Source organism: Mustela nivalis (genome assembly GCF_964662115.1).
Source record: "Mustela nivalis genome assembly, chromosome: 7".
In the NCBI taxonomy this organism is placed as follows: Eukaryota; Metazoa; Chordata; class Mammalia; order Carnivora; family Mustelidae; genus Mustela; species Mustela nivalis.
In genome coordinates this window covers 121,337,836-121,361,889 of record NC_139026.1, presented here as the reverse complement: position 1 = coordinate 121,361,889, position 24,054 = coordinate 121,337,836, and the positions used below count along the sequence as shown (strand labels likewise).

At 34.6% G+C, this 24,054-nt stretch overlaps 1 protein-coding gene across 3 annotated transcripts in view; it reads left to right on the top strand.

The window, feature by feature from the left end:
* The window catches only part of UPF2 (UPF2 regulator of nonsense mediated mRNA decay), a gene marked incomplete at its 3' end in the record, with an annotated part of 108,857 nt that overhangs the window by 16,639 nt on the left and 68,164 nt on the right, over positions 1-24,054 (top strand). For all 3 annotated transcript variants that reach the window (XM_082740828.1, XM_082740829.1, XM_082740830.1), the window contains exons 4-7: positions 2,956-3,116; positions 9,206-9,403; positions 17,800-17,949; positions 19,917-20,020. In XM_082740828.1, the coding sequence (XP_082596954.1) occupies positions 2,956-3,116; positions 9,206-9,403; positions 17,800-17,949; positions 19,917-20,020 (613 nt within the window). The remainder of the gene's footprint in view (positions 1-2,955; positions 3,117-9,205; positions 9,404-17,799; positions 17,950-19,916; positions 20,021-24,054) is intronic.

The following is a 24,054-nucleotide window of genomic DNA, read 5'->3' as shown; positions in this document are numbered from 1 at the left end:
CCTAAAGTATTTATATCTGTACACTTCGCAGAAATAGTTTGCTAACCTCTAAATTATGATCATCTCAAAAAGAATGGATTCTATTCAACTTTATGAATATATGTCTTTCTGAAGAGATTGTAATTAAAATGATATGTGATAAATCATGTATTCAGCTTGATTTTGCATAGTGATATAGTCCCATGGAATTCTCAAGAAAATTTGGTGAGATTTACATGAGAGAGTAGGTACTTTGGTCAAATGTGCTGCAAAATGTTTAGTTCCCTCATATAGGTCTTCTAAAAAAGTTAATCGAACTGATAATCTTTTCCAGGGGGTTTCATAAACATAAAAAACTGCCATGTATGGTACAGTCATTAAAAAATGTTTCATTTTAATTTGATGGGCACTTCTGAATGACTCTAGGGATTTTGAATGTTCAGGTACCTATGATGCATTTATTTCTCTGCTTGAAATGTATAGTCTTACTAGATGTGTGTTTAGTCTGATTCTTAGTAAATAAATAAATGGTCAAGGAAAATATGTAGGACTAGGTAAATTTTGTGTATGACAGAACTCTTCCAATGCCATTTCATTGATATCTTGTGCTGCTTGCTAAGCTTTTAGTATAAGATATGATTAGAAAATACATCTACCAAAAGCTAAGCTTTTGTCCTGAGGACTGTTCTCGCTAGGTAGTGACCTAAGCTCATGTAAGTTAAGCAGTTAGGTTAAATAGTACTGTTAAAAAAATTTGATCATGGGATTGAGCTTTGGGGGAGTGTGGGAGTTACCTCTGGAGCTTCAGAATTTCTAATTTGTTTTAGGGTGATTGGAAAGGAACTGGAGTGTGTATAGAGGGAACTATCATAGAATTAAATCACTCACTGTTAATTGATCGAATGCGAAGTCACAGGCAGATGTTTGAAAATGAGATTGATATTGGAGAAAGTATCAGTCTTTTTCGTTGTGATAAAAGTCATCACTTTATTCCTGCTTATATATTATAAATGCTTGGTGAGTGTATAACCAAAAACTGCATGTATGTTCCTCAGATTACTAGAATGTCAAAACTTGTTAGAGAAAGTTCCAGGTTCTGTTATTTTGAGATGTTTTCCAATTTCTTTTCAAGTACTGATATAATTTTGCATCTTAATTGTCAGTAGATGTTTTGAAATCTCTCAGGACTATTACTGTCACTCTGAACATAATCTTAACAGTTAATCTTACAGAATAAACTTAAGTTTTTATTGACTAACATTTTTTCTAATAGTACACTGCAGAACAGTTTAGAATAGCCTACTTTTGAGTATTAATTTAAACAATTTACTTAATTTTAGTGTCTTTATTTTTTTTATTTTTTTTTATTTTTTTTTAAAGATTTTATTTATTTATTTGACAGAGAGAAATCACAAGTAGATGGAGAGGCAGGCAGAGAGAGAGAGAGGGAAGCAGGCTCCCCGCTGAGCAGAGAGCCCGATGCGGGACTCGATCCCAGGACCCTGAGATCACGACCCGAGCCGAAGGCAGCGGCTTAACCCACTGAGCCACCCAGGCGCCCTTTAGTGTCTTTTTTATCTTCAAAAATGATACAACTTCTAATTAAAAGTTCTAACAAGCTTCCTCATTCAGAGTCATTGTCATTGCTTTCATGAGTTCAGCATTTTTTAATGTTTTGGGTTTAGAATTCATTCATAAAACTTACTGAAAGAATTCTTTCCTGTAAAATTAGTTTGAAATAAGTGGTTAAAGAGAGAAACTATTCTTGTTCATTGAATGATACTAATGTACTTTTAAATAGTAAGAAAATGCGTGAAAATTCTTCGTTTTGGATTCCTAATAGACTGGATTTGAAAACAGAAGATTGGATTTAATGAATAGTATCCTATGCCTTGATCTGCCCTGTGCCTATAATGGGAGCTGATATTCCTAACTTAGAAAATGTTGGCTGGAATGTTACAGCATTTAAACAAAAGCTTATGTGGGTAGAAATCGGGTAAGATAGGAAAATTTGGAAATTGTTCTAGGTAAGCTGGGATGAGTAAATTTAGGCATGGTTTTTCACTTTATTTTCTGTAACTCTTAATAAGATAACATCACCAAAAAACCCCTCATTTTCTTCCTTATTCATAAGAAAACTCAAATGACAAGTAATAAAAAACTTTTGTATATTTTGAAAATGACTTTATTTACATTTATAATTGGCTTTTTGAAACCTATATTGTATTTGCAGTAAGGTTTTACATTTCACGTTATTATGTATGTACTTAGTCATAAATAGATGCAGGTATAGACATCTCAGCTATCTGTTTATATAGTAAGATTTTTATTTCACTGTTCATTTTGAAAATTTTCAATAGTTCTATATTTATGATTATAGGTGGCTTATTAGTGATTTGTTTGTAGAGTGGAAGACTAGTTGTATTCTCTGTTCCTGAGATGGCCTGGCCTTGCTTAAGTGTGTTGCTTCATTAATATTCATTAAGTGGATAAATAACCAGTACTTGTACAGTAAACTGAGAATTGGCTGTTTGGGAGATGTGGGCTTTTTCAAAAAATCTTGATTCAGATCATTGTAAAAAAATTTAAGGATACTGATTTTATAACCTGTGGTTTTGAATAGTAACTATTTTACGTATGTTAAGTATTTTTGATTAACTATTTGAAGGGAGTATTTTTAACAAAAGACTTTTAAAATAATTTTTAATTAGTGGCATTGTCAAATTTTACATTTCTGCAGGCATAGGTAATCACAATTGCCTTTGAAGAATTAATGTTGAAATTTAATTGCTTAGGTGAATTTGATTATACCAGTTTTAATTTTCAGATACATCTTGAAAATGTTAATAAAAATAAATTGAAGAAAATATGCAAAAAGCTTATGTGATAAAATTTTGTGGAACATTCCCAGTGTAACAATACATGATCGCATGTATTTTGATGAGATTATCAGATTATTTCATCATTTGTTTATAGGCGTATTCTCCATTCTAAAGGGGAGCTAAGTGAAGATAGACATAAACAGTATGAGGAATTTGCTATGTCATATCAGAAGCTGCTGGCAAATTCTCAATCCTTAGCAGACCTCTTGGATGAAAATATGCCAGATCTTCCTCAAGACAAACCAACACCAGAAGGTAAGATAGCCCTAAAAACATTGTGATTTTTCAGCAAGCACTATCACTTGTCTTTATTTTGTCAGGTGTATAGTATTGAAAATTTAAGTTTTAAACATGCCTTTAAGATGTTTTAAATGAAGAAGTACAGTATTAAGACCTAATAAGGACTTCGAAAAACTGCTATTTGAAACATTCCTATGAATGGAAAAGGCTTTGCACTCAGAGAACAAAAATTAACTCATATGATTTTACGATGTAGTCCTTCGGGTTCTTTTATATTAGGTATCTTTGAATTATATCCAACAGGGGCCTCTTTTTTTTTTTTAAAGATTTTATTTATTAGAGCAAGCACATTTCAGGGGGCAGGGAGGAAAAGAGCAGGAGGGAGAGGGAAAGAATCTAAGAATCTCAAGCAGACTCTGTGCTGAGCGTGGAGCAGGTCACTGCGCTAGATCGCACAACCCTGACTGAGATCATGACCTGAGCAAAAACTAAGAGTTGGACACTTAACCAGCTGAGCCACCCAGGTGCCTCCAACAGGGGCCTGTCTTAAACCATAGTTGGGGTTATAAAAGGATTCACTTTATTTTTCATAAGGTGGAATGGATTTTTGGGATTCTAATATTTTTTATATTTATTTTTAATCTATTTTTTTTGAATGATACACTATCTTAAGTTGTTATTTAGAATTAAAAGTTACTTTACAGTTTTGTGAGATAAATTGTTTAACATTTTGTGAGATGAGTTTTCCATACTATTTCAAAGATGTTTTAAAGTTCCATTTTGATTGTCCTTAGGTTGGTAGGGCTCTTAATACATTAATCTGTCACATCAGCTACTTTATATAATAATTATATTTACATTAGTAGGTGAGTTAATGTGTTACTAACCTTCAAGCTATCTGGCAATCCTGTTCACTTAAAAAATTTTTAAGAGTAAAGTATTTGTAAAATAGCCTTCTATAATACCAAAAGATTATTTTGTATTTTACATCTCCATAAGAAACACATAGTGTATAGTGTGAATGTGTTTATTTTATTAAATTTATATATAATCATGTGTATAGTGCCTACTAATTTTTATATCCCTTCATCAGTGAACCTCAAAATTTTTTTTTTTTTTTAAAGTTCCACTGTATAATTTGTGTTTATTTTAATCTGGTAGGCTTCTTGGAACTTTTCTGTATATTTATTGCATTTTAGAACCAAAATCTTTGATATTGTTTGGTATTGATTTGGTATTGATTTATTTCTACTGAAATTTAAGGTAGTTTTTCTTTTAATGTTAAATGACTTGAAAAGTATTTTTAGGCATTTTCCAGAGATAACAGCCAACACAAAATTCTGTCCTCATTTTAAAAGATATTTTAACCAGGTATAGAATTTTAGGGTGACATTTTTTTCTTTGAATACTTTTTTGTATTTTTCCTCTGGCTGCTTTAAAATTTCTTAATTATGATGTGGCTAGGTATGGTTTTCTATATGTTTCTTGTGCCTGGGTTTATTGGATTTCCTGAATCTTTTAGTTTATAATTTTCATCAAATTCGGAGAATCCTGACCCTCATTTCTTAAAATATATTTTCTGTTACTCTTCCACCTGCTACAGAGATGTAATTATAACTATGTTAGGTGGTTTGAAGTTGTCCTTTTTATTCTCTAATACTTTATACTCTGTGTTTTGTATTGGGTAGTTTCTATTGCTGTGTCTTCAAATTCACTAGTCTTATTTTACAGTGTCTGATATAATACTAATCTTTTTACAAAAGATTTTTTTTTAAAGATTTTTATTTATTTATTTGACAGACAAAGATCACAAGGAGGCAGAGAGGCAGGCAGAGAGAGAGAGGAGGAAGCAGGCTCCCTGCAGGGAGCCCGATGCGGGATTCGATCCCAGGACCCTGGTATCATGACCTGAGCCGAAGGCGCCCTTTTTACAAAAGATTTATTTAAGAGGGAGAGAAAGCACAAATGGAAGGGGCAGAGGGGGAGAGGAAGAGAGAGTCTCAAGCAGACTCTGTGCTGATCACAACACTGAGATCATTCCTGAAATCAGGAGTCTGATGATCAACTGACTGTGCCACCCAGGTGCCCCATATTATTAATATTAGAGATGTAATTTTTATTTCTAGAAGCTTGTTATATTTTCCATGGTCTCAAACATGTTTAGTCTATCTCCTAGCTTATTGAGTGTATGAAATATAGTTAGAATATCTGTTTTAATATCCTTATCTACTAATTTTATCTTATATGTCATTTCTGTTTTGGTTTTTAATTAAGTGATTTATCTTCTCTACAGTTCTTGTATTTTTCCTACATTTTGCCTTTTCATCATGTTTAAATTGGATAACTGCTGGATAGTTTCGTATTCTTAGAAATATCATTGACCTTCATTCTGGGGCACAGTTAAGCTACTTTGAAACAGTTTTACTCTTTTCAGGTTGGCTTTGTTAGTTGGGATCAGAGCAGCCTTTAGTCTAGGGCTAATTTTCCCTATTACAGAAGCAATATCCTTCTGTGCTCTATTTGATTTCCCATGAATCTTCTATGAAGATTCATAGTAGTTATTTTCCCACTCTAAACAAGTTCCCTCAGACATAGGGGCTGATTAGTATTCTGCTGAACATTCAAAAGGAGACCTCTATTGATCTTCAAGGTCTCTCTCTGTGCTTTTCTTCTCTGTGGTACTCTGTCCTGCAGTATCTAGCCACGTGGGCTAGAGTCTGGCCACACTCTTAGCTTCTGTAGTTTTCATCTCACGGAGACTTCTGGGGTCTGCTTTACTTCTCCCTAACTTGCTATAGCCTGGAAAATCTTATCAGGCATTAAGCTATAGGTGTTAATTGTAGGGCTCAGGTTTTTTGTTTCTTCTCTCTGGAAATCACTTTCCTGTGCTATCTTATATCCTGTTCAAAAGCTTATGTATGAATTGTCTGGTTGGGTTTTTTTAGTTGTTTTAGAACACTGGTACCTCATCTTGGTCTGAAGAGGCCTGAACTTTTAAGTGATCAGAATACAGGTTCCTGCCCTGCTGAAATGAGATTGTATTATATATACTGTTCTGCAACTACTCTCTTTTTTACATTTTATTTTTATTTTTTAAGTTTTTTAAAAATTCCAGTCAGTTAACATATAGTGTAATATTAGTTTCAGGTGTACAGTTACAGTGATTCAATACTTCCATAGGGTATATGTATTTTATGTTTAAATATATAAAGTTAAATATTCTTCCAGAGAAATTTACATGCTACTAGCTGTGTGAGAATGAGTTTTTCCTTAGGTTCTTACTGTATTGTAGTTCTTGACTTTTATCTTGTCAGTGAGGTTGAGCATCTCTTCTTTAAGTTCATTGGCTGTTTTATATATATGTTTGTTCCTCTGTGACATACTTGTTTGAATCCTTTACCCCTGCCTTTTCTTTTTCATCAAATATTTATCTATTTTTAATTAAAGTATAAAAACACTTTGCATATTTAAGAAATTATTCTTTGTCATATGCATTGCAGATAGTTTCCTGAGATTATCAACTGCTTTTCGACTTCGTAGCATTATTTTGCTTCTCAGAAGTTGATTTTTTTGTAATTTATAGTTACTGTGCAAATGCATTTTTCATATATATAAAATATTCATGGATATTATAGAGTAAAAAGTGAAAGTCTCCTGTCTTATGCATTCTGTTTTCCAAGCTATCCATGGTTAACAGTTTAATATGCCTCTATCCACACTTTTTAGTACAAAATACTTATGTAAAATACATAATCAGATTTTGATACATAGCTTTCTTGTTAAGTTATATAGTATGTTATTTTGTATTAACTTTTCTATTTCAATAACATATTTTTGAGAAATTACTGAAATCAGATAAATAGGCTTTATTCTTTTAGTGTCTCATTAATATTACGGAGTGTATAAATGCATTTTGTCAGCCCTTATTGGTAGATATTTAGATTCTGTTCAGTTTTGCTCTGTTATAAACAGTGCTACAGTGAATATCCTTGTAAATCTTACTTCACATTTCCTTTTATTTCTTTGGTATAGATTCCTGGAGGGAATCTTACAGGATCAAAGATTGTACTTATCTTAAATATTGATAGATACTGGGGTGCCCGGGTGGTTCAGTCCCTGCCTTTAGATTAGGTCATGATTCCAGAGTCTGGTGTTGAGCCCCATGTGAGCCCCGTGTCGGGCTCTGCACAGAGGGGAGCCTGATTCTCCATCTCCCTCTGCCTGCTACTCACCTGCTTGTGCTCTTTATCTCCCTGTCAAATAAGTAAATAAAATGTTAAAAATAAAATAAAATAAATACTGATAGATACTGACAGATGACATCTCCTTAATGCTGTGTTAATTTATACTCTAGATAAGAGAGTGCTTATTTCCCTGTGGGCTTGTCAACATTTGCTTGTATCAGTCTTTTAAACATAATCTAATGTGTTGCAGTGAGAAATGTTAGTTTTATTTAACATTATCCTTTTTAGTATTGAGGTTAAGGTTCTTTTCATATGGTCTTTTACTTAACCTGTTCAGGGGCTTTATCCATTTTCTGTTGGGATTTTGGTCTTTGGTTGTAGGCCTTTTTAAGTTATGAATATTAATTTATTTGTATGAATATTGCCAGTATTGTCTTCTAGTTTGTCTTCGCTTTTGTTTGTATTTTTCATTGCACAAAAGTTATAAATTTATCAGTCTTTTATACTATATGGGTTTGATGCTCTTTGTTTAAATATATGTGCTGTAAGGCATATAAGGAGTGTGCTAGGGAGCCAGTGTTGTGTTGATTGTTGCACTTGGTCTTGTTTTTGCTATGAAATGAATCATTTTCTTACTTTTTTTTTTTTTTTTTTTTTAAGATTTTATGTATTTATTTGAGAGAGAGAGAAAAAGCATGAGAAGGGGGAGGGTCTGAGGGAGAAGTAGACTCCCTGCTAAGCAGGGAGTCTGATGTGGGACTCGATCCTGGGACTCCAGGACCATGACCTGAGCTGAAGGTAGTTGCTTAACCAGCTGAGCCCAGGCGTTCCTCTTATGGTTATTTTTAATCTATATGATCATTCTCCTACTTAAAGTTCTAGTTAGGAGAGAAGCACAGTGAGAATAGATAAATTCACGAGTGATCTCATGAGCATGAAGTTGGATATTAATTTTTTTCTTCTGATTTTAAGAAGTTATAGTTGTATGTAAAAGGTAGACTCTGTGTGTGTGTGTGTGTGTGTGTGTGTGTGTACATGTGCAAATATCTGTGTGGTTTTCTACCATCTACTGAAATATCTTCTTATTTTTTCTTCTTTCCTTCTGTTCTTTTCCAGTTATTTATCACTTGACACTTTATAGCAGCCTGCCTTATACCACGGATTATACCAAAGAATCATACCAAAACTTAATTAGAAGCTTATGGTTTACTTCTGGGGCACCTGACTGGCACAACTGGCAGAGCATTGACTCTTTTTTTTTTTTTTTTTTTTGAGAGAGGGAGAGAGAATGGGCATGCGTGCGCGTGTGTGTGCCCGCACACGCGCGCGCGCACACACACACACACACACACACACACACGAGTGGGGCGAGGGCAGAGGCAGAGGGAGAAGCAGACTCCCCACTGAGCAGAGGAGCCTGACGCAGGGCTCAATCTCAGGAACCTGAGCTCAAGGCAGATGCTTAACCCCCAGAGTTACCCAGGCACTCCAGAGAGCATGTGACTCTTTATCTCAATGTTGTGACGTTGAGCCCCACATTAGGTACAGGGATTGCTTAAAAAAAAATCTTAAATATTTTTTGGTTTACTTAGGAAGATAATTGTGTTATAAGTGGTACAGAGGGTTGGGAGTCATAAAAAAAATGCTTTATGGGAGATGTGAATATTTTAGGAATGGCCAGGCTTATGTATTTCTTATATAAGAGAAAAAGTGTCTTTCACATATGTTGTCCTCTAGTCTGTCCTCATTTGATATTAAAGATGATTACATGAACAGTCCAGAGTATTTGTTGATTGAAGAAGCTTCTATTAATTGAAACACTCCGGATTCATCAGTTGTAAAATTGAAAATATCTTGTTACATGTTTTTGCATACTATACCTGAAATGGTTTTAATTTCCTTTGGCTTATTTTATTGTAGAGCATGGGCCTGGAATTGATATTTTTACACCTGGTAAGCCTGGAGAATATGACTTGGAAGGTGGTATATGGGAAGATGAAGATGCTCGGAATTTTTATGAGAACCTCATTGATTTGAAAGCTTTTGTTCCAGCCATCTTGTTTAAAGATAATGAGAAAAGTTGTCAGAATAAAGATTCCAACAAAGATGATTCCAAAGGTAAATTCTAGAGGATAAATTTTTACATTAAGTGCTATAAAAATTAATTTTAAATTAGTATTTGTAAAAGTATATTTTTAGTTACTAGTTTTGCAGTATGAACATTGAGTCATTAGATTAAATAAATGACAGAATAACATGGAATAGAGCATGAAAGGGTGATAGATGACATAATTTCAACAGTACCAGAACATTTATGTTAATGTGAAATAATTTGAAAATGTTTGTTTATAATGTAATGAGTTCATGTGAGATCTTGGTAAGAGCTGAAATTCTCCCAGTTGGAGAATTTTCCCAGTTAGGACAAGTGTCAGTTCCGTGGTGCTCTTTACCTATTAAGACTCTTTCTAGGCCAGATAACCCTAGCTTTTTGTGAAGGAGAGTTAATTTAGAGAAATCACAAGCTTTGAGATCATTAAAATAGTGGAAGGTCCTGAATACCAGTCACACCATGTTTTCTAAATGGAATTCTGCCAGACTAGAGTTGGAAGGGAGATGGGAGGGAATGGTGGCAGGGATTTGTAGAGATAGCAGATAATTTTTTTTAAATGTACTTTTGTAATCCAATATATTTATCAGGGAACTCGTGTAAAAAAATAATAGCTAGTAATTTTTATTTAATAATTACTTCATGCCAAACGTCATTTTAGTACTTTATAAGTAAAACATTGTTTAATTCTCTTAATAATCCTGTGAAGTGCAGCTACTGTTATTGTCCCTGTTTTCAGATGAGGAAACTGGCACAAAAGGGTTGAGTAACTACCCAGGTTTAAGTAACTTAACACAGCTAGTGAGAGGTGGATCTGAAATTTCAGCCTTGTTAATGAATGATTTGGGCCCTGAATTCCTGTGTTAACACTGCTTTTTGAGTTATGTTAAGATTAGTAATTTACATGCCTTACATTAGAAACTAGAAAGTAATATTCTTTGCTTTTGATGCAGTGATTATAACACACACTTCTAAAACAGTCCCTCATTCCTATACCCATGAAACAATTTCTCTACATTCCTCCCTTCCTCTAACCCCTGGCAAATACCAATTTGCATTCTGTGTCTGTGGATTTATTTTTAGTGTGTCATATAATTGGAGTCACAAAAGTATGATCTCTTTGTCTTTTTCTTAGCATCATGTTTTGAAGGTATATTCACATTGTACTTTTGTCAGTACTCCATTCCTATTTATGGTTGAACTATATTTCATTTTGTGTGTGTATCACATTAGTGGACTTTGAGCTTTTTATTTTTTTAGTTGAAGTATAGTTGACATGTTATATTAGTTTCAGGTGTACAACATTGTGATTAGACAGTTCTGTATGTTGTATGGTACTCACCACTGTAAGTGTAGTTACCATCTGTCACCATGCAAAGCTATTATAATAACTACAGAATGGGAGAAGATACTTGCAAATGCTATTTCTGATAAGGGGTTAATATGCAAAATATATAAAGAACTCCTACAACTCAACACCAAAAAGCCACATAATTTGATTAAAACATGGGCAGAGGATCTGAATATACTTTTTTTGAAGAAGACATATAGATGGCCAATAGACCATGAAAAGATGTTCAACACCACTACTCACCAAGGAAATACAAATCAAAACCACAGTGAGATATCACCTCCCACCAGACCGAATCACTAGTATCAAAAAAGACAAAAAATCAGAGGTGTTGGTGAGAATGTGGAGAAAAAGGGATCTTCATTATTTTTGGTGGGAACATAAATTGGTACTACAAATAGAAAACAGTATGGAATTTCCTCAAAAAATTAAAAGGAGAAATATCATACAATCCACTAATCCCACTATTGGGTATTTGGGAGAACAAAAACAGTAATTTGAAAGGATATATGCACCCCTATGTTTATTGCAGCACCATTTACAGTAGTCAGAATGTAGAAGCAAACTAAGTGCCTGTTGATAGATGTGAATGGATAAGAGGATATGGCATATATATATAAAATGAAATGTTAGTCATAAGAAAGAATTAAACCTTAGGCATTTGGTAACTCAGTCAGTTAAGTGTTTGCCTTCCTCTCAGGTCATGACCTCAAGGTCCTGGGATGGAGCCCTGCATCTGGACTCCCTGCTCAGCAGCAGTAGGGTCTGCTTCTCCCTTTGCCCCTGCCTGCCCCACTCCCTTGCCCCGCCCCCAACTTGTGTTTTCTCGCTCACTCATAAATATATAAAATCTTAAAAAAAAAATAGAATAAGATCTTACTATTTGCAACAACTTGGATGTTGTTAGATCGACCTAGAGAATATTATGCTAAGTAAAATAATTCTGACAAAGACAAATACCATATGATTTCACTTATATGTGGAATCTGAAAAACAAATGAAAAGAAAAAGAAAAAAACCCAGAAACATATCTATTAATACACCCAACAAACTGGCAGTTGCCAGAGGGGAGGGATGCAGAAGGATGGATGAAATAGGTGAAGGGGATTAAGAAATACAAACTTCTATGTTTAACTTTTAAACTCTCAAACTGTTTTACAGTGGCTGGACCATGTTAACATTCCTACATTTCTCTATATCCTTACCAACCCTTGTTGTTTTATGATTTTCTTTTTCCTACAGCTGTCCTAGTGGGTGTAAAGTTGGTATTGTAGTTTTGATTATGTTTTCCTAATGACTAGTGATGTTGCATATGTTTTCATGTGGTTGGTGACCATTTGCATATCTCTTTTTAAGTCCTTTGTCTATTTTTTAACTAAGTCATCTTATTATTGTAAGAATTTTTAAAATATTCTGGATATTAGACCCTTATCAGATTTGCAGATGTTTTTCCCACTCCAAAGATTGTCTTTTTACTTTCTTGATAATGTCCTTTGACACACAAAAACTTTTTTTTTTTTTAATATTAGACTTCATTTTTGGGGTGCCTGGGTGGCTCAGTGGATTAAGCCGCTGCCTTCAGCTCAGGTCATGATCCCAGGATTCTGGGATCGAGCCCCACATCGGGCTCTCTGCTCTGCAGGGAGCCTGCTTCCTCCTCTCTCTCTGCCTGCCTCTCGCCGACTTGTGATCTCTGTCAAATAAATAAATAAAATAAATCTTAAAAAAAAAATATTAGACTTCATTTTTTAGAGCTAAAGCTTTAGGTTCACAGCAAAATTAAGCTGAAAGTATACAGTTCCCATATCCCCCATCCCTCCACACACACACACAGCATCCCCCACTGTCAGTATCCCAACCACAGTGGTGGATGTGTTACAGGTAACGTATGTAGTAACACATCACCCAAACACCTAAAGTTTTTAACTGAAAGCTTTTTTTTAAAGGATCAGTTTTGTTTTCCTTTTTCATATATAACATATATTTAAAATGGGGAATAGGGTCGTGCTACATATTAATTGAAAGAAGAGTAATAAAACAATTTCGTTTTATGACATTCTTCCTTAGAATCTAAGTTCTAAAGTATACTGAATGTGAAATGAAAAACAGGCTATTTTTTAAAGTTTTATTTTTATTTAAATTTAGTTAACATAATGTATTAATGGTTTCAGAGGTAGAGGTCAGCAATGCATCAGTCTTACATAATACCTGGTGCTCAGTATATTACATGTCCTTTTTAATGTCCATCCCCCAGTTACCCCATCCTCCACCCCACTTCCTTCCCCAACCCTTAGTGTTTCCTATGCGTAAGAGTCTCTTGTGGTTTGTCTCCCGCTCTGATTTCATCTTTTATTTTTTTTCTTCTCTTCCCCTATGATCCCCTGTTTTGTTTCTTAAATTCCACAGTCAGTGAGATCATTTGATAGTTGTCTCTCTCTGATTGACTTATTTCGCTTAGCCTAACACCCTCTACTTCCATCTATGTTGTTGCAAATGACAAGATCTTTTTATTTTTTGATGGCTGAGTAGTATTCCAAAAATTAAGCTATTTTTGTGTACACGATAGTTGAGGTCATCCTATGGTAAGAATGCCATAGGATAGTGGAACCATAAAAATATGTGGGACTATATTGTGGTACCATAAAAATATAAAAACCTCTTGGTTAATCTCAAAGATGTTCTTACCTTAAGATAAATTTTACTTTATATTTTATGGAAAGTAATGTTGAAATATTTGAAATGTTTCAGGAAGTATAAGGAAAAAAATACATAAAATGCTCATTTTAGGTAACTACTGCTCAGTTTTGTCAATTAAAGTTTCTCAGAAGGCATTTCCTCATATATGTACAACTGAAGCCCTGAGGAGTAGTTTCTAAAACATTAGTTACCTCAGTGTTTCTTTCTGCCATGATAGGTTTTTCATAGCATCATTCAAGTTTGACTTACTTGAAGGGTTCTAATATTTGTTTTTCTTTGAGGTAGTGGGATTAGGGTATCAACCTCTCTTGTGAGATAATGAACTGAGGGACATGGACGAGACAAATATGAGCAAGCCTGTTGACTTACAGTCACATTAGTGGGGAGCAGCCTGGGTCTCAAAGAATTAGAATATGAAGGAAAGTAGGAGTGGGGCCATAGGAAAAGTACAAGAACTGTGGCAGTTGAGGCAGTGGGGCTGGGGGGACCTGGGTGGCTAAGTCAGTTAAGCTTCTGACTCTTGATTTCAGGTCATGATCTCAGGGTTGTGAGATTGAGCCCTGAGCATGCAGCTCCTTGCTCAAGTGGAGTCAGCTTAGGATTTTCTCTGTTCCTCTCCCTTCTCTCCCCCCTCCCCCCATATACCATGCACTCTCTCAAATCTTTAAAAAACAAAAACAAACAAACAAACGCGTGGTGTTAGTAACCATGGTTGGAGATCAGATAAAACTCTGTGGCAGAAATGGACCTTTGTGACAGACTTTTTGAAGCTTAACTTGAATTTTGACAAGAGATACTGGGGTGGACCTTCCAAGTAGAGAGAATGGCATGAAAAAAAAAAAAAAAAAAAACAAGACACAGCAGCTGGAAATTATCTAGTATATTTGGAGAGGAAATAAGGATCAAATAATTCATTCTGCCTTTTTAGAAGGTATAATAAATTTGGAGGGTAGTGAGAAATTCATTTGAACTATCTCACTACAGACCATGAGTATCATTTATTTGAAGTTTAAATAACATAGATGCATAGATGTGATTGATACACAGCTTTTTGTTACTGTTTTGTTACTTTCTGTTAAAATGTTACTGTCAGTGATATAGAATAAATTAGAAATATGGTGTGGACCAGCAAGTCTCTGTTTTAGTAATATAAGAGATCAATCCTGTGAACAGTATTATGAAAGGAGAAGGGAGGTATGGTCTTATGTACAGAAATATACCCAAGAATGAATAAACCAAATTTGTAACTGACTAAGCAGTTCAACTTATTAAAAGAAAGAAAATGCTATTTTATTTGGTAGAGGTATTCTGTGGATAAAAAATTATAGGACAGTTTCTACTAGTAACTGGTTTGAACTTTACCTTTCATTCTTACCAGTATGATAGAAATTAATCTTCCAATCTGCACCAGCCCTGAAATTACCTCAAACCACTAACTTAAATACCTCTGTGTCCTTATACCTTACCTTCTCAGGTACCCTCACTGCCCCTCTTCTGCCTCTTTTGAGACATCTAGTCCCTTGCTTGGCTTCCTTAGTTTTTTAAAAATTTTAAATTTGCATTTATTTATTATTTTTTTTTGGCCTTCCAATAGTTTTCACCTGCCTTCGCTTACCTTCTTTTCTAGATTGCATGCTGCTATACATCTTTAATATTTCTTTTACACATTCTTTCTTCTTCTGTCTTTCATTCATACATGCCTGTCAAGTTCAGCCCTGGATGAACTCTGTCATCCGCCATATATTGATTTCTGTATCCAAACTGTTGAGTTCTCTTAGAGATGATCATTTAGATAGCTTGATAACTTGATAAATTCATGGTCACCAATCTCAACTAGGTTCTCAACACTGCGTGGAAATTTGACAGCATCTCTGTCCTTAGTTCCCTCTCCCATACTCCGTAACACATTTTCATTCTCTCTCCAGTTTTCGTTCTGCTTCCCTCCTTAGCAGAAGATGATGCGCAATATAGTACTTCATAGAGAAGATGGAGGCCTTCAGATATAATTCCCTCAATAGTGTACCCCTTCTAATTTATAAATCTGCCGGTCTTAGGGCTTATACAATGTTTCTTCCCTGGGTGATAAGGTGAAATTCTACAACTTCTGTATAAGGCCAGGTCATCTTCTTGCTCTGAATCTTGTTTCCTTCTTTGTCCTGAACCCTGTTGCAGTCCATTATCCCTTTTTATCTCTTTGATACCGAATTCTCTGTCTCTCTTTCCCTCTCTCTACTGGATCCTTAATCTCAGTATTCAAACATATTCTCATCTTTAAAAAACAAAACAGATCAAAGCAAATTGTGAATACTCTGAAGCCTCCTGGGCCTCCTATCCTTTGTTGGCTACTATCCTGTCTCTTTTTTATGTAGTCCTTTTGAAACACGCAGATTGTTCACTGTCTTACTTCCTCATTAGTCTACTTCAGTCTGGCTCTAGCCTCACCTCTACGCCAAAACTGTTTTTTGCCAAAATTACCAGTCAAGTTCATGTTGCTGTATCTCATGGGCAGGTTCCAGTCTCTCTCATTTGATCTCTCAAACCATTCAACACAGTTTACTATTTCCTTTGTGGAGCATTTCCATTCCATGGCTTCTGAGGCACTAAACCTTCTTGTCTTCTCTACTTACCTTCAGTTTCCACTTTCATTGGACCTTTGAAATGTCAGTGTTTTTCAGGGTCCGATAGAAGAGGAAGGGGCAGTCACTGTAGTAATCAAGTCTGCTTATTTCAACCTTTTACGTGTATCTGAGATTGGTTTTGTTCTTACTGCTTCTATTCTAATCTAAGGAGCTGTCGTCTTTTAACCTGGGCCACTGTGTGATTCTTCCTCCCTGGCTGCCCTGGATTTGCTCTTGCTGCCTTCTGTACATTCTAAAAATTAATTTGACTCTCCTGTCTTTTTAATGGCTTTACATTTATTTGGAAGATAATGTATACTTGTTAACCTTGTCTCTTGGATGCTGCACAGTTTGGTGTAGGTCTTCCTCCAATATCTGATACCACATTACCCTTACTTTTTTCGCCTTTTTAGCATCTGCAGCAGGATAGTCCTCTTACTTCATGGCCGTCCCTCGTCATGTTTTCTGCTTGTAATCCTTTCTTCACTATATTCCTCTGACTCACTTGTGTATATTAATTTAATTTCCTTGGATAGGTTATACATTTCTTGAGAGCAAGAGTCACATTTATGCTTTTTGTGAATGTTCAGTTTAGCATAGTTTTGAATACATAGTAGCTGGTAGTAAATGTTGTTTTTTTTGATAGCCAGACGTCAGAGAATACTGGGAAATGAGTATATGCTCCATATGGGCAGGGGTTTTTATCTCGTGCGAAGTGGTATCCTTGTTGTTTAGAACAGTAGTTAGCATGTAAGAATTTAAGTGTTAGTTGAATGGAAGGGTAAATGAATAAGAAAACTGTCTCCAATAGAGGTAGCAGAACCAATCCATATTAGAGTTTTGATTCTTCCAAATATGGGATGGGATCGTGTATCAGTAAAACATTTCTACTTTTACTGCAGAAATTATGAGATTAGAGACTCTTAAGAGAAGATGAGGCTGAGAAATATCATTTCAGTGGACACCCTAAGTCTACTACTCTTTAAAGCATAAAGTCTTGAACTCAGGCTTTTTTGTTTTTTTCATTTATGAAAAATTTCAAACACAAAAGTAAGGCTAATCCATTGAAAATTATGGCAATATTGTTGAAGTTGAGTTTACTTCCGCTTTCATTTTTATCCTTTCTGTTGAGCCTTATTACCAACTCCTGGCTATTTTTCTTGGTTTTGTTGCATTTTTTAATTTCCTCTAAGCCCTGACATCTGAATTACAGGGATGTTTTCCCAATTGGTCTTTTTGCATCTAGTCTTTCTGATTAATCTTGTGTATTGTTGCTAAGTCAGTTTTCACGTCACCTCATATTTAAATGTTATCTCCTGCTCATCATGACCCAACAAAGCTCATACTGTGTAAAAGAGAAAGTCTGAAGTTGTCATCATGGAGTTTGAGATCCACCTTAATCTGAGTCCACTTTATCTAATCAACTTTATTTTCCTCTCTTTACCACAGATCCTCATGCCATGTATGTCTCCATCCATCCATCCATCCATCTACCCACCCACCCATTCCTTCGGTTAATAGATGGCTTATAGAATCAAAGAAGTTATGGTCTTTGTTCTCAATGAGTATACTATATTTTATAAAATCTGAGAATATTAAATATATACTCAAGTTTATTGCCAGGTATATATGTAGATTCTAAGACAAATGATGCAGATTTTGTGAATTCTTACCTATTTTTGTGACAGGATTTCAATATGACTTTTAATTCAGAGATAACTGATTCTTTGTTTTCAAATAGAGACAAAAGAACCTAAAGATAATAAGGAAGTATCAAATCCTGATGATTTGGAACTCGAGTTGGAGAATCTAGAAATTAATGATGACACCTTGGAGTTAGAGGGTGGAGATGAAGCTGAGGATCTCACAAAGAAACTTCTTGATGAGCAAGGTAAGTTTTATTTTGCTAACAATTTAATTCTTTTTTTTTTTTTAAAGATTTTATTTATTTATTTATTTGACAGAGAGAAATCACAAGTAGGCAGAGAGGCAGGCAGAGAGAGAGAGAGGAGGAAGCAAGCTCCCTGCTGAGCAGAGAGCCCGATGCGGGACTCGATCCCAGGACCCTGAGATCACGACCCGAGCCAAAGGCAGCGGCTTAACCACTGAGCCACCCAGGCGCCCGCTAACAATTTAATTCTTGATTAATTTTTATACACAGAGCTCCTGCTTTACTCTTTAGTTCTCTTTTTTCCTGTTCTTTCCAGGCCATCACTTTTTTGGAATTTGATTTGGAATAGAAACATAATATGTCCCATGTAATGTGAATACATGCTTTAATGATCATCCAAATTCTCAATATCTTAATAGATATTCTGCATCTAAGTTTGTCCTGAATTTACTTTAATTTATGGTATGATCTTTACAGTCTTAACATAAAAGTATTTGAAAGTTTTTCTAAAATGGTTGAGAGATAAAAAGACAACTAGTAGATCAGTTTGTTATAATTTTGTTTTTATAATTGAGTAATATTTTATATTTAGTAAAAAAAAAAGTTTTTTGTTTATTACTCCCTAAATACTTCCTATTAGTTTTTTTTTAATTAGTTAGGACTTTTTATTGAAGTACAGTTAACATACAGTATGTTATATTAGGGACAGGTGTACAATATGATGATTCAGTGATTCTGTACATTATCGGTGCTCATCATGATGTCTCCTCCTGATCCCCCTTATCTATTTTATCTGCCTGCCCAACTGCCTCCCCTTTGACAACCATCAATTCTCTGTATTTGAGAGTCTTTTATGTTTGTCTCTTTTTTCTTTGTTTGCTTGTTCTGTTTCTTAAATTCCACATATGAGTGAAATCCTACGTTATTTGTTTTTCTCTGACTTACTTCACTTAGCATTATACTCTTTAGGTCCATCCATTTTGTTGCAAATGGCAATATCTCATTCTTTTTATGGCTATTAGTAATATTTAATATATATATATGCACACATATATATATGTACCACATCTTTATCCATTTATTAGCTGGGATTTTTTTATTAGAAGGATACCTTTTGTCGGTATTGCTTACTTCTCTATTGTCTTCATTGTTTCCTACTGCAGTTTTTTTTTTTAAGACTTTATTTATTTATTTATTTATTTATTTGACAGAGAGATAGAGTACAGGCAGGCATAGGCACAGGGAGAAGCAGGCTCCCTGCGGAGTAAGGTGCCCGATGTACTCGATCCCAGGGCGCTGGGATCATGACCTGAACCAAAGGCAGCCGGTTAACCGACTGAGCCACCAGGCATCCCTACTGCAGATTTTCTTTTCTCCATGTCATGAAGGGAGGGTGGGCATGGTGGGAAGCTGCCCTAGGCCCAGGTCCTATCAGCTATTAACATCAAAGGACAAGAGAGTCTCTCTCAGTATCTATACACAAGTGTCATGGAAGGATTTGGCTAGTGGTTGCCTGTGGCTAAGGGGAAGGCAATATGCTGTGCTGTGGCTGTGCTCTTTTCTATCAGAATCCCATGGGTTGCCTTCAAAGGCAAACAAGTGATGGGAGGGCTGTTATTACTTGAAGACATGGGGGTGGGATGCTCAGCAGATAAAAATAACAAATTTACTATAAAACTATATGCAATTTATGTTTGAGTTTTTATGTCTAATGCAAAAGTTTGCCTTTTCATATTTGATACCTGAAAGCCTACCTGAAATCTTTAGGTTCTGATTCTAGATAATACCCAAATATTAGGGTAATAGCTTCCATTTTTCATAAAAATGTTTTCATAAAAAGGCTTCCATTTTTTCAAAAAACTCCAGATTATCTATTTGCCAAATAACTTAAAATTGAATGTTTCTATTCTTGTCTGTATTGTCTCTTTGTATTTTTTTAACCTATTTAAAAAATAATTTTATATTAGAACAAGAGGATGAAGAAGCCAGCACTGGATCTCATCTCAAGCTCATAGTAGATGCTTTCCTCCAGCAGTTGCCCAACTGTGTCAACCGAGATCTGATAGACAAGGTATAATTGTCATGGTTTAACTTTATGCAAGCTCATAGACCTTGTGGGATAGCTCTAATTAGGAACGCCTGTGCGTTTTGGACAGTTTTTGCCATAGAATGAACTATGTTTTCAAGTGGACTCCTGGGAATCCAAGATTAACATAGAAAATTGGATCTAATTTGTAGATGTTGTCTCTTAGTGTGAAACTGTGTCTAGAATTGGCTTCATGCTTCTCCCCTTCATCTAGGGACCCCACAGTTTGAAAAATATGGTTTTAGACCCGAAATTCTTAAAGTATGCTTTGTCAGTTTCTGGAGTCTTCTGAGGCGCTTTCATGAGGTTTGTAAAGTTAAAACTCTTTTCATACCAAAACTAGGGTCCCCCCCACCACTAGCCTTGCCTTTTCATTGTTTTTGACATTTGAAAAAGCAACTGGCAATTTAGCATGAGTGGGTGAAAACTGTGCTAGTAGCCTTTGTATTCTTTGCTGCCATGATTTGCAATTAAAAATAGAGTGCTACTTTCACTTAAGACTCTCCTTGATGACTGTAAAAATTTATGATTTTATTCATTTCGATCTTTGAGTGCACATCCTTTTAATCTGAAAAAAATGGGACTTTCATATAAGGCACTTCTGCTTTCTCAAGGCTTTCTTGGGAAAATAGTTGTGTGATTGAGTTTCGAGTTGAACTAGTTGCTTTTTTCATAGAATACCATTTTTACTTGAAAGAAGTGATGGACAGACTGTTTACTCAGACTTGGGTGTTTGGCAGATGGTTTTCCAACATGAACAAGGTGATCCTGTCACTTCAAGGACAGCAACAAAGTATTTATTACCAATGAAGGAAAATTCTAAACAAAAGTTAGAATTTTGGGATACTTAGGTCTACCATGACAAGCTTGATACCTTCCCAATTGTTTTCTGAAGAGATTCATTGATGAGACTTTCCTGATGAGATTGGCAATTATATTAAATAATGTAATTTTAAATATATAAAATTATGTCTATGGAAGATCTGCATCACTCAGTGAACCATTGTTCTAAGTGACCACGAGACCGTGTTCACAGAATCTTGCTTGACTTTTAAAGTTTCACTCAAAAGTACAAGTTAGACCAGTGGATTTTAATGTAGCATGAAAAATTGATTTATATGGTTTTGGTTCCACATTGCAACTAACCGTTAGGAAACTACCACTTGTCAAGTTTTGGGGTAGTATCAGAGAATATCTACAATTATTGGAAAGTATACTAAAGTACACCTCCCTTTTCTAGCTATGTATATATGTGAAGTTGGATTTTCTTTATTTACTTCATCCTAAAAAAAAAAAAACACATCATGACAGACTGAATGTATAAGTAGATACAAAAATATAGCTGTTATCTAAAAAGGTACCTCTTTTGGCACTAAATTATTTTCATCTTGAAAAGTATATAGTTATTTCCAAAAACAAGTAACAACTAATAGATTTATTGGTATTTTTGAGTGAAATGATATTTTAAAAGTCTCTCAATTTTAATTTCTAATACAGTAAATGATGATAAATGTAACCCATAAACAAAGTTCTTTTAGGTAAAGGGCTTTCAAGACCCAAAGTTTGAAAACTTGCTTTAAGCCTTTTTTTTTTCTTTTTTTTTTTGGTCAAAGTATAATATAATCATTTTTTCCCCATAATGGTCTGACAGTCTCCTGTGGAGAACTACAGAAGTTAAGTTATTTTTCAGCTTTGAACTCGTTTAGTCCTTCTTCAAATAATTTTAGATGTATTTCACTAACTATTCATATAATCAAGTAGGCTTGAAACTGTTTCCAAATTGGCTTCTTGGAGTGATTAGGTCATTGTACAGTTTTCAAAAACTTATTAGCAAGTTTGAAATATGAATGAATATTTTCTCTGCCAAATTTTCATATATTTATTCATGTGACATAAACAGAGGATGATAGAGAGATACCTTGACACTCCTGCTTCATCCCCATACCCCATTTTGAGTTGTATCATGAAACTTGAAGGTGAGAAGGAACTCACCAGTTTTGTGTATAGTAGCATTATTGTAATGCGTGTGCATTGGAAGTTATCCTCTAGCGCCCTGCTCAGTATTAAGAGTTATTGCCAGTAATGACTGTATAGTAAATTCTGAGTTAGCTCTCTGAGGGTCACGTGGGCCACTCCTCCCTATTGGACCCCAGTTTGTTCCTCTGGGGATTTTTCCTCTGGGGAGTTAGCGTCCTCGTGAAAGGAATTTCCTCCATATACACTCACAGATGTCCAAATGGCTTAAAGGGAAAAGTACCTGGGAAACAGAAAAATCCAAGAATTCTTTGAATTCAGTAATTATGTAACACTATAGAAATTAGAGTGGAGATTTGGGTAACTTCTGTGAGTAATGTCATTCATGGTGATGTTTGTTTATTATTTTTTATTAATGTTTATTTCTACATACATTTGATGATCATAAGAATTTATTTTTACTTAATAAAATAAGAAATGATTATTGAACTTCCATTGACCCAAAATGTTTTGAAACAAGTTTTTAGAGTACTGCTTATTGAGTTGCCAGTCAGCAGTTCCTCAGGCAGGTATATGCCGCTAGAGAGACTCTGCTTCCGTTTCTCCCAAAAGGACAGGACTGGTTAAATCTAAGAATAATATGCATATGAAACTTTTCTCTTTTTAATTTTCTGAAATTTAATAATTCTAACAATTTTATACTCATCTTTTATTTATTCTGTATACTTAGGGTAGTAGAAACCCTACTGTGTGTTAGGCGTTGGAATGCTTTAAGGACTCCTGATCTGTGGAGAGTTTTGAATATTGTAGGTTTTTTTTCTCCACCTAACTGGCCTTTGATTATTGTGCTAGGTGAAGTGATTATTGCTTTTTCTGTCTTTCTAAAATTTATTTAGGTAGAATATGCAAAATATTTACGTATTTTAAAGGACAGTGTTCTAAAGTAATCACTGAGATTTATTTTATTTTTCGTGTTTTCAAATTTGTAGTGAAACATAAGCCATTATTGGCCTTTTAAAATGTTTCTTAATATTTTCAAAAATGTTGATTTGAGAGTTTGTGTCTGTATGCGAACTTTTCCAGTGTTAACCTGTTTTATTTTCTGAGTACATGACTTTGGGGTTTCTATTTATTAGGTCCAGAATTTTTCAGTGTTGCAAATGGGTGAATTGATTGTAGGAAATTTATTGTATTTTCTCCTTTCTCTTTGTTATTTTATTTGCTATGAGAAGCTTTAATGTTATAAAATGTAAGCTTTAATAACGTTGATTATACTCTCTTTACAAGTAGAAGAAAATTCTAAATTGATTTTTCTGTCTTGACTAATTTTGATGTACAGTTTTGATCTTGGTGAATACTTGGAATGTGAGTTAGTGTCCCAGGTTTGAATCTAATCAGTGTTAGTTGTGCCATTTCCTCAAAAGATTTAACCAAATGGGAGATATTTCAGTGTGTTCTGTCAATAGTGAAGAGTAGAAATCCTTAATAGATCTGGAACTTGTGGATCCTTTATGTGCATCTGATAATCAAGAAACTAAGGATTGGGATTATTGATAAAATAATCATTATATTACATGTGAACCTATGGAAGGACAATATTTGAAATCCTCAGAAGTATATTTAAAGGTAGTTTATTCCTTTTAGAAGTGTGACTTCCTTATTTTTCCTAAACCAAATATACTGAAAATCTTTAACATTTTAAAATATATATGCCTATGTTTTAAAAATACCAATTACTCATATTTTTGCTTTCCTCTGGCTTCCTAGAACACATACCTCTCTCAGCTTTTCTTTTATGCTTGTCAGACATAGTGATGAAATACTGAACACTTCTTTGTTCTTGCTGTATGGAATGGTAGATTGTTGCACTAGATAACAGGTGTGGGTATTTTTTGTAATCCTGTGATGTTTTTTCTTTAAATTGTTGAATCTGACTGTTGACGCTAAACTAAAACTTCTTAGTCAATGCTTAGGCACTTATTTTTACATGTTCCTGAGAATAATATATACCTTTCTCTCATTTCTAGTTTATCTCTGTTCATTTT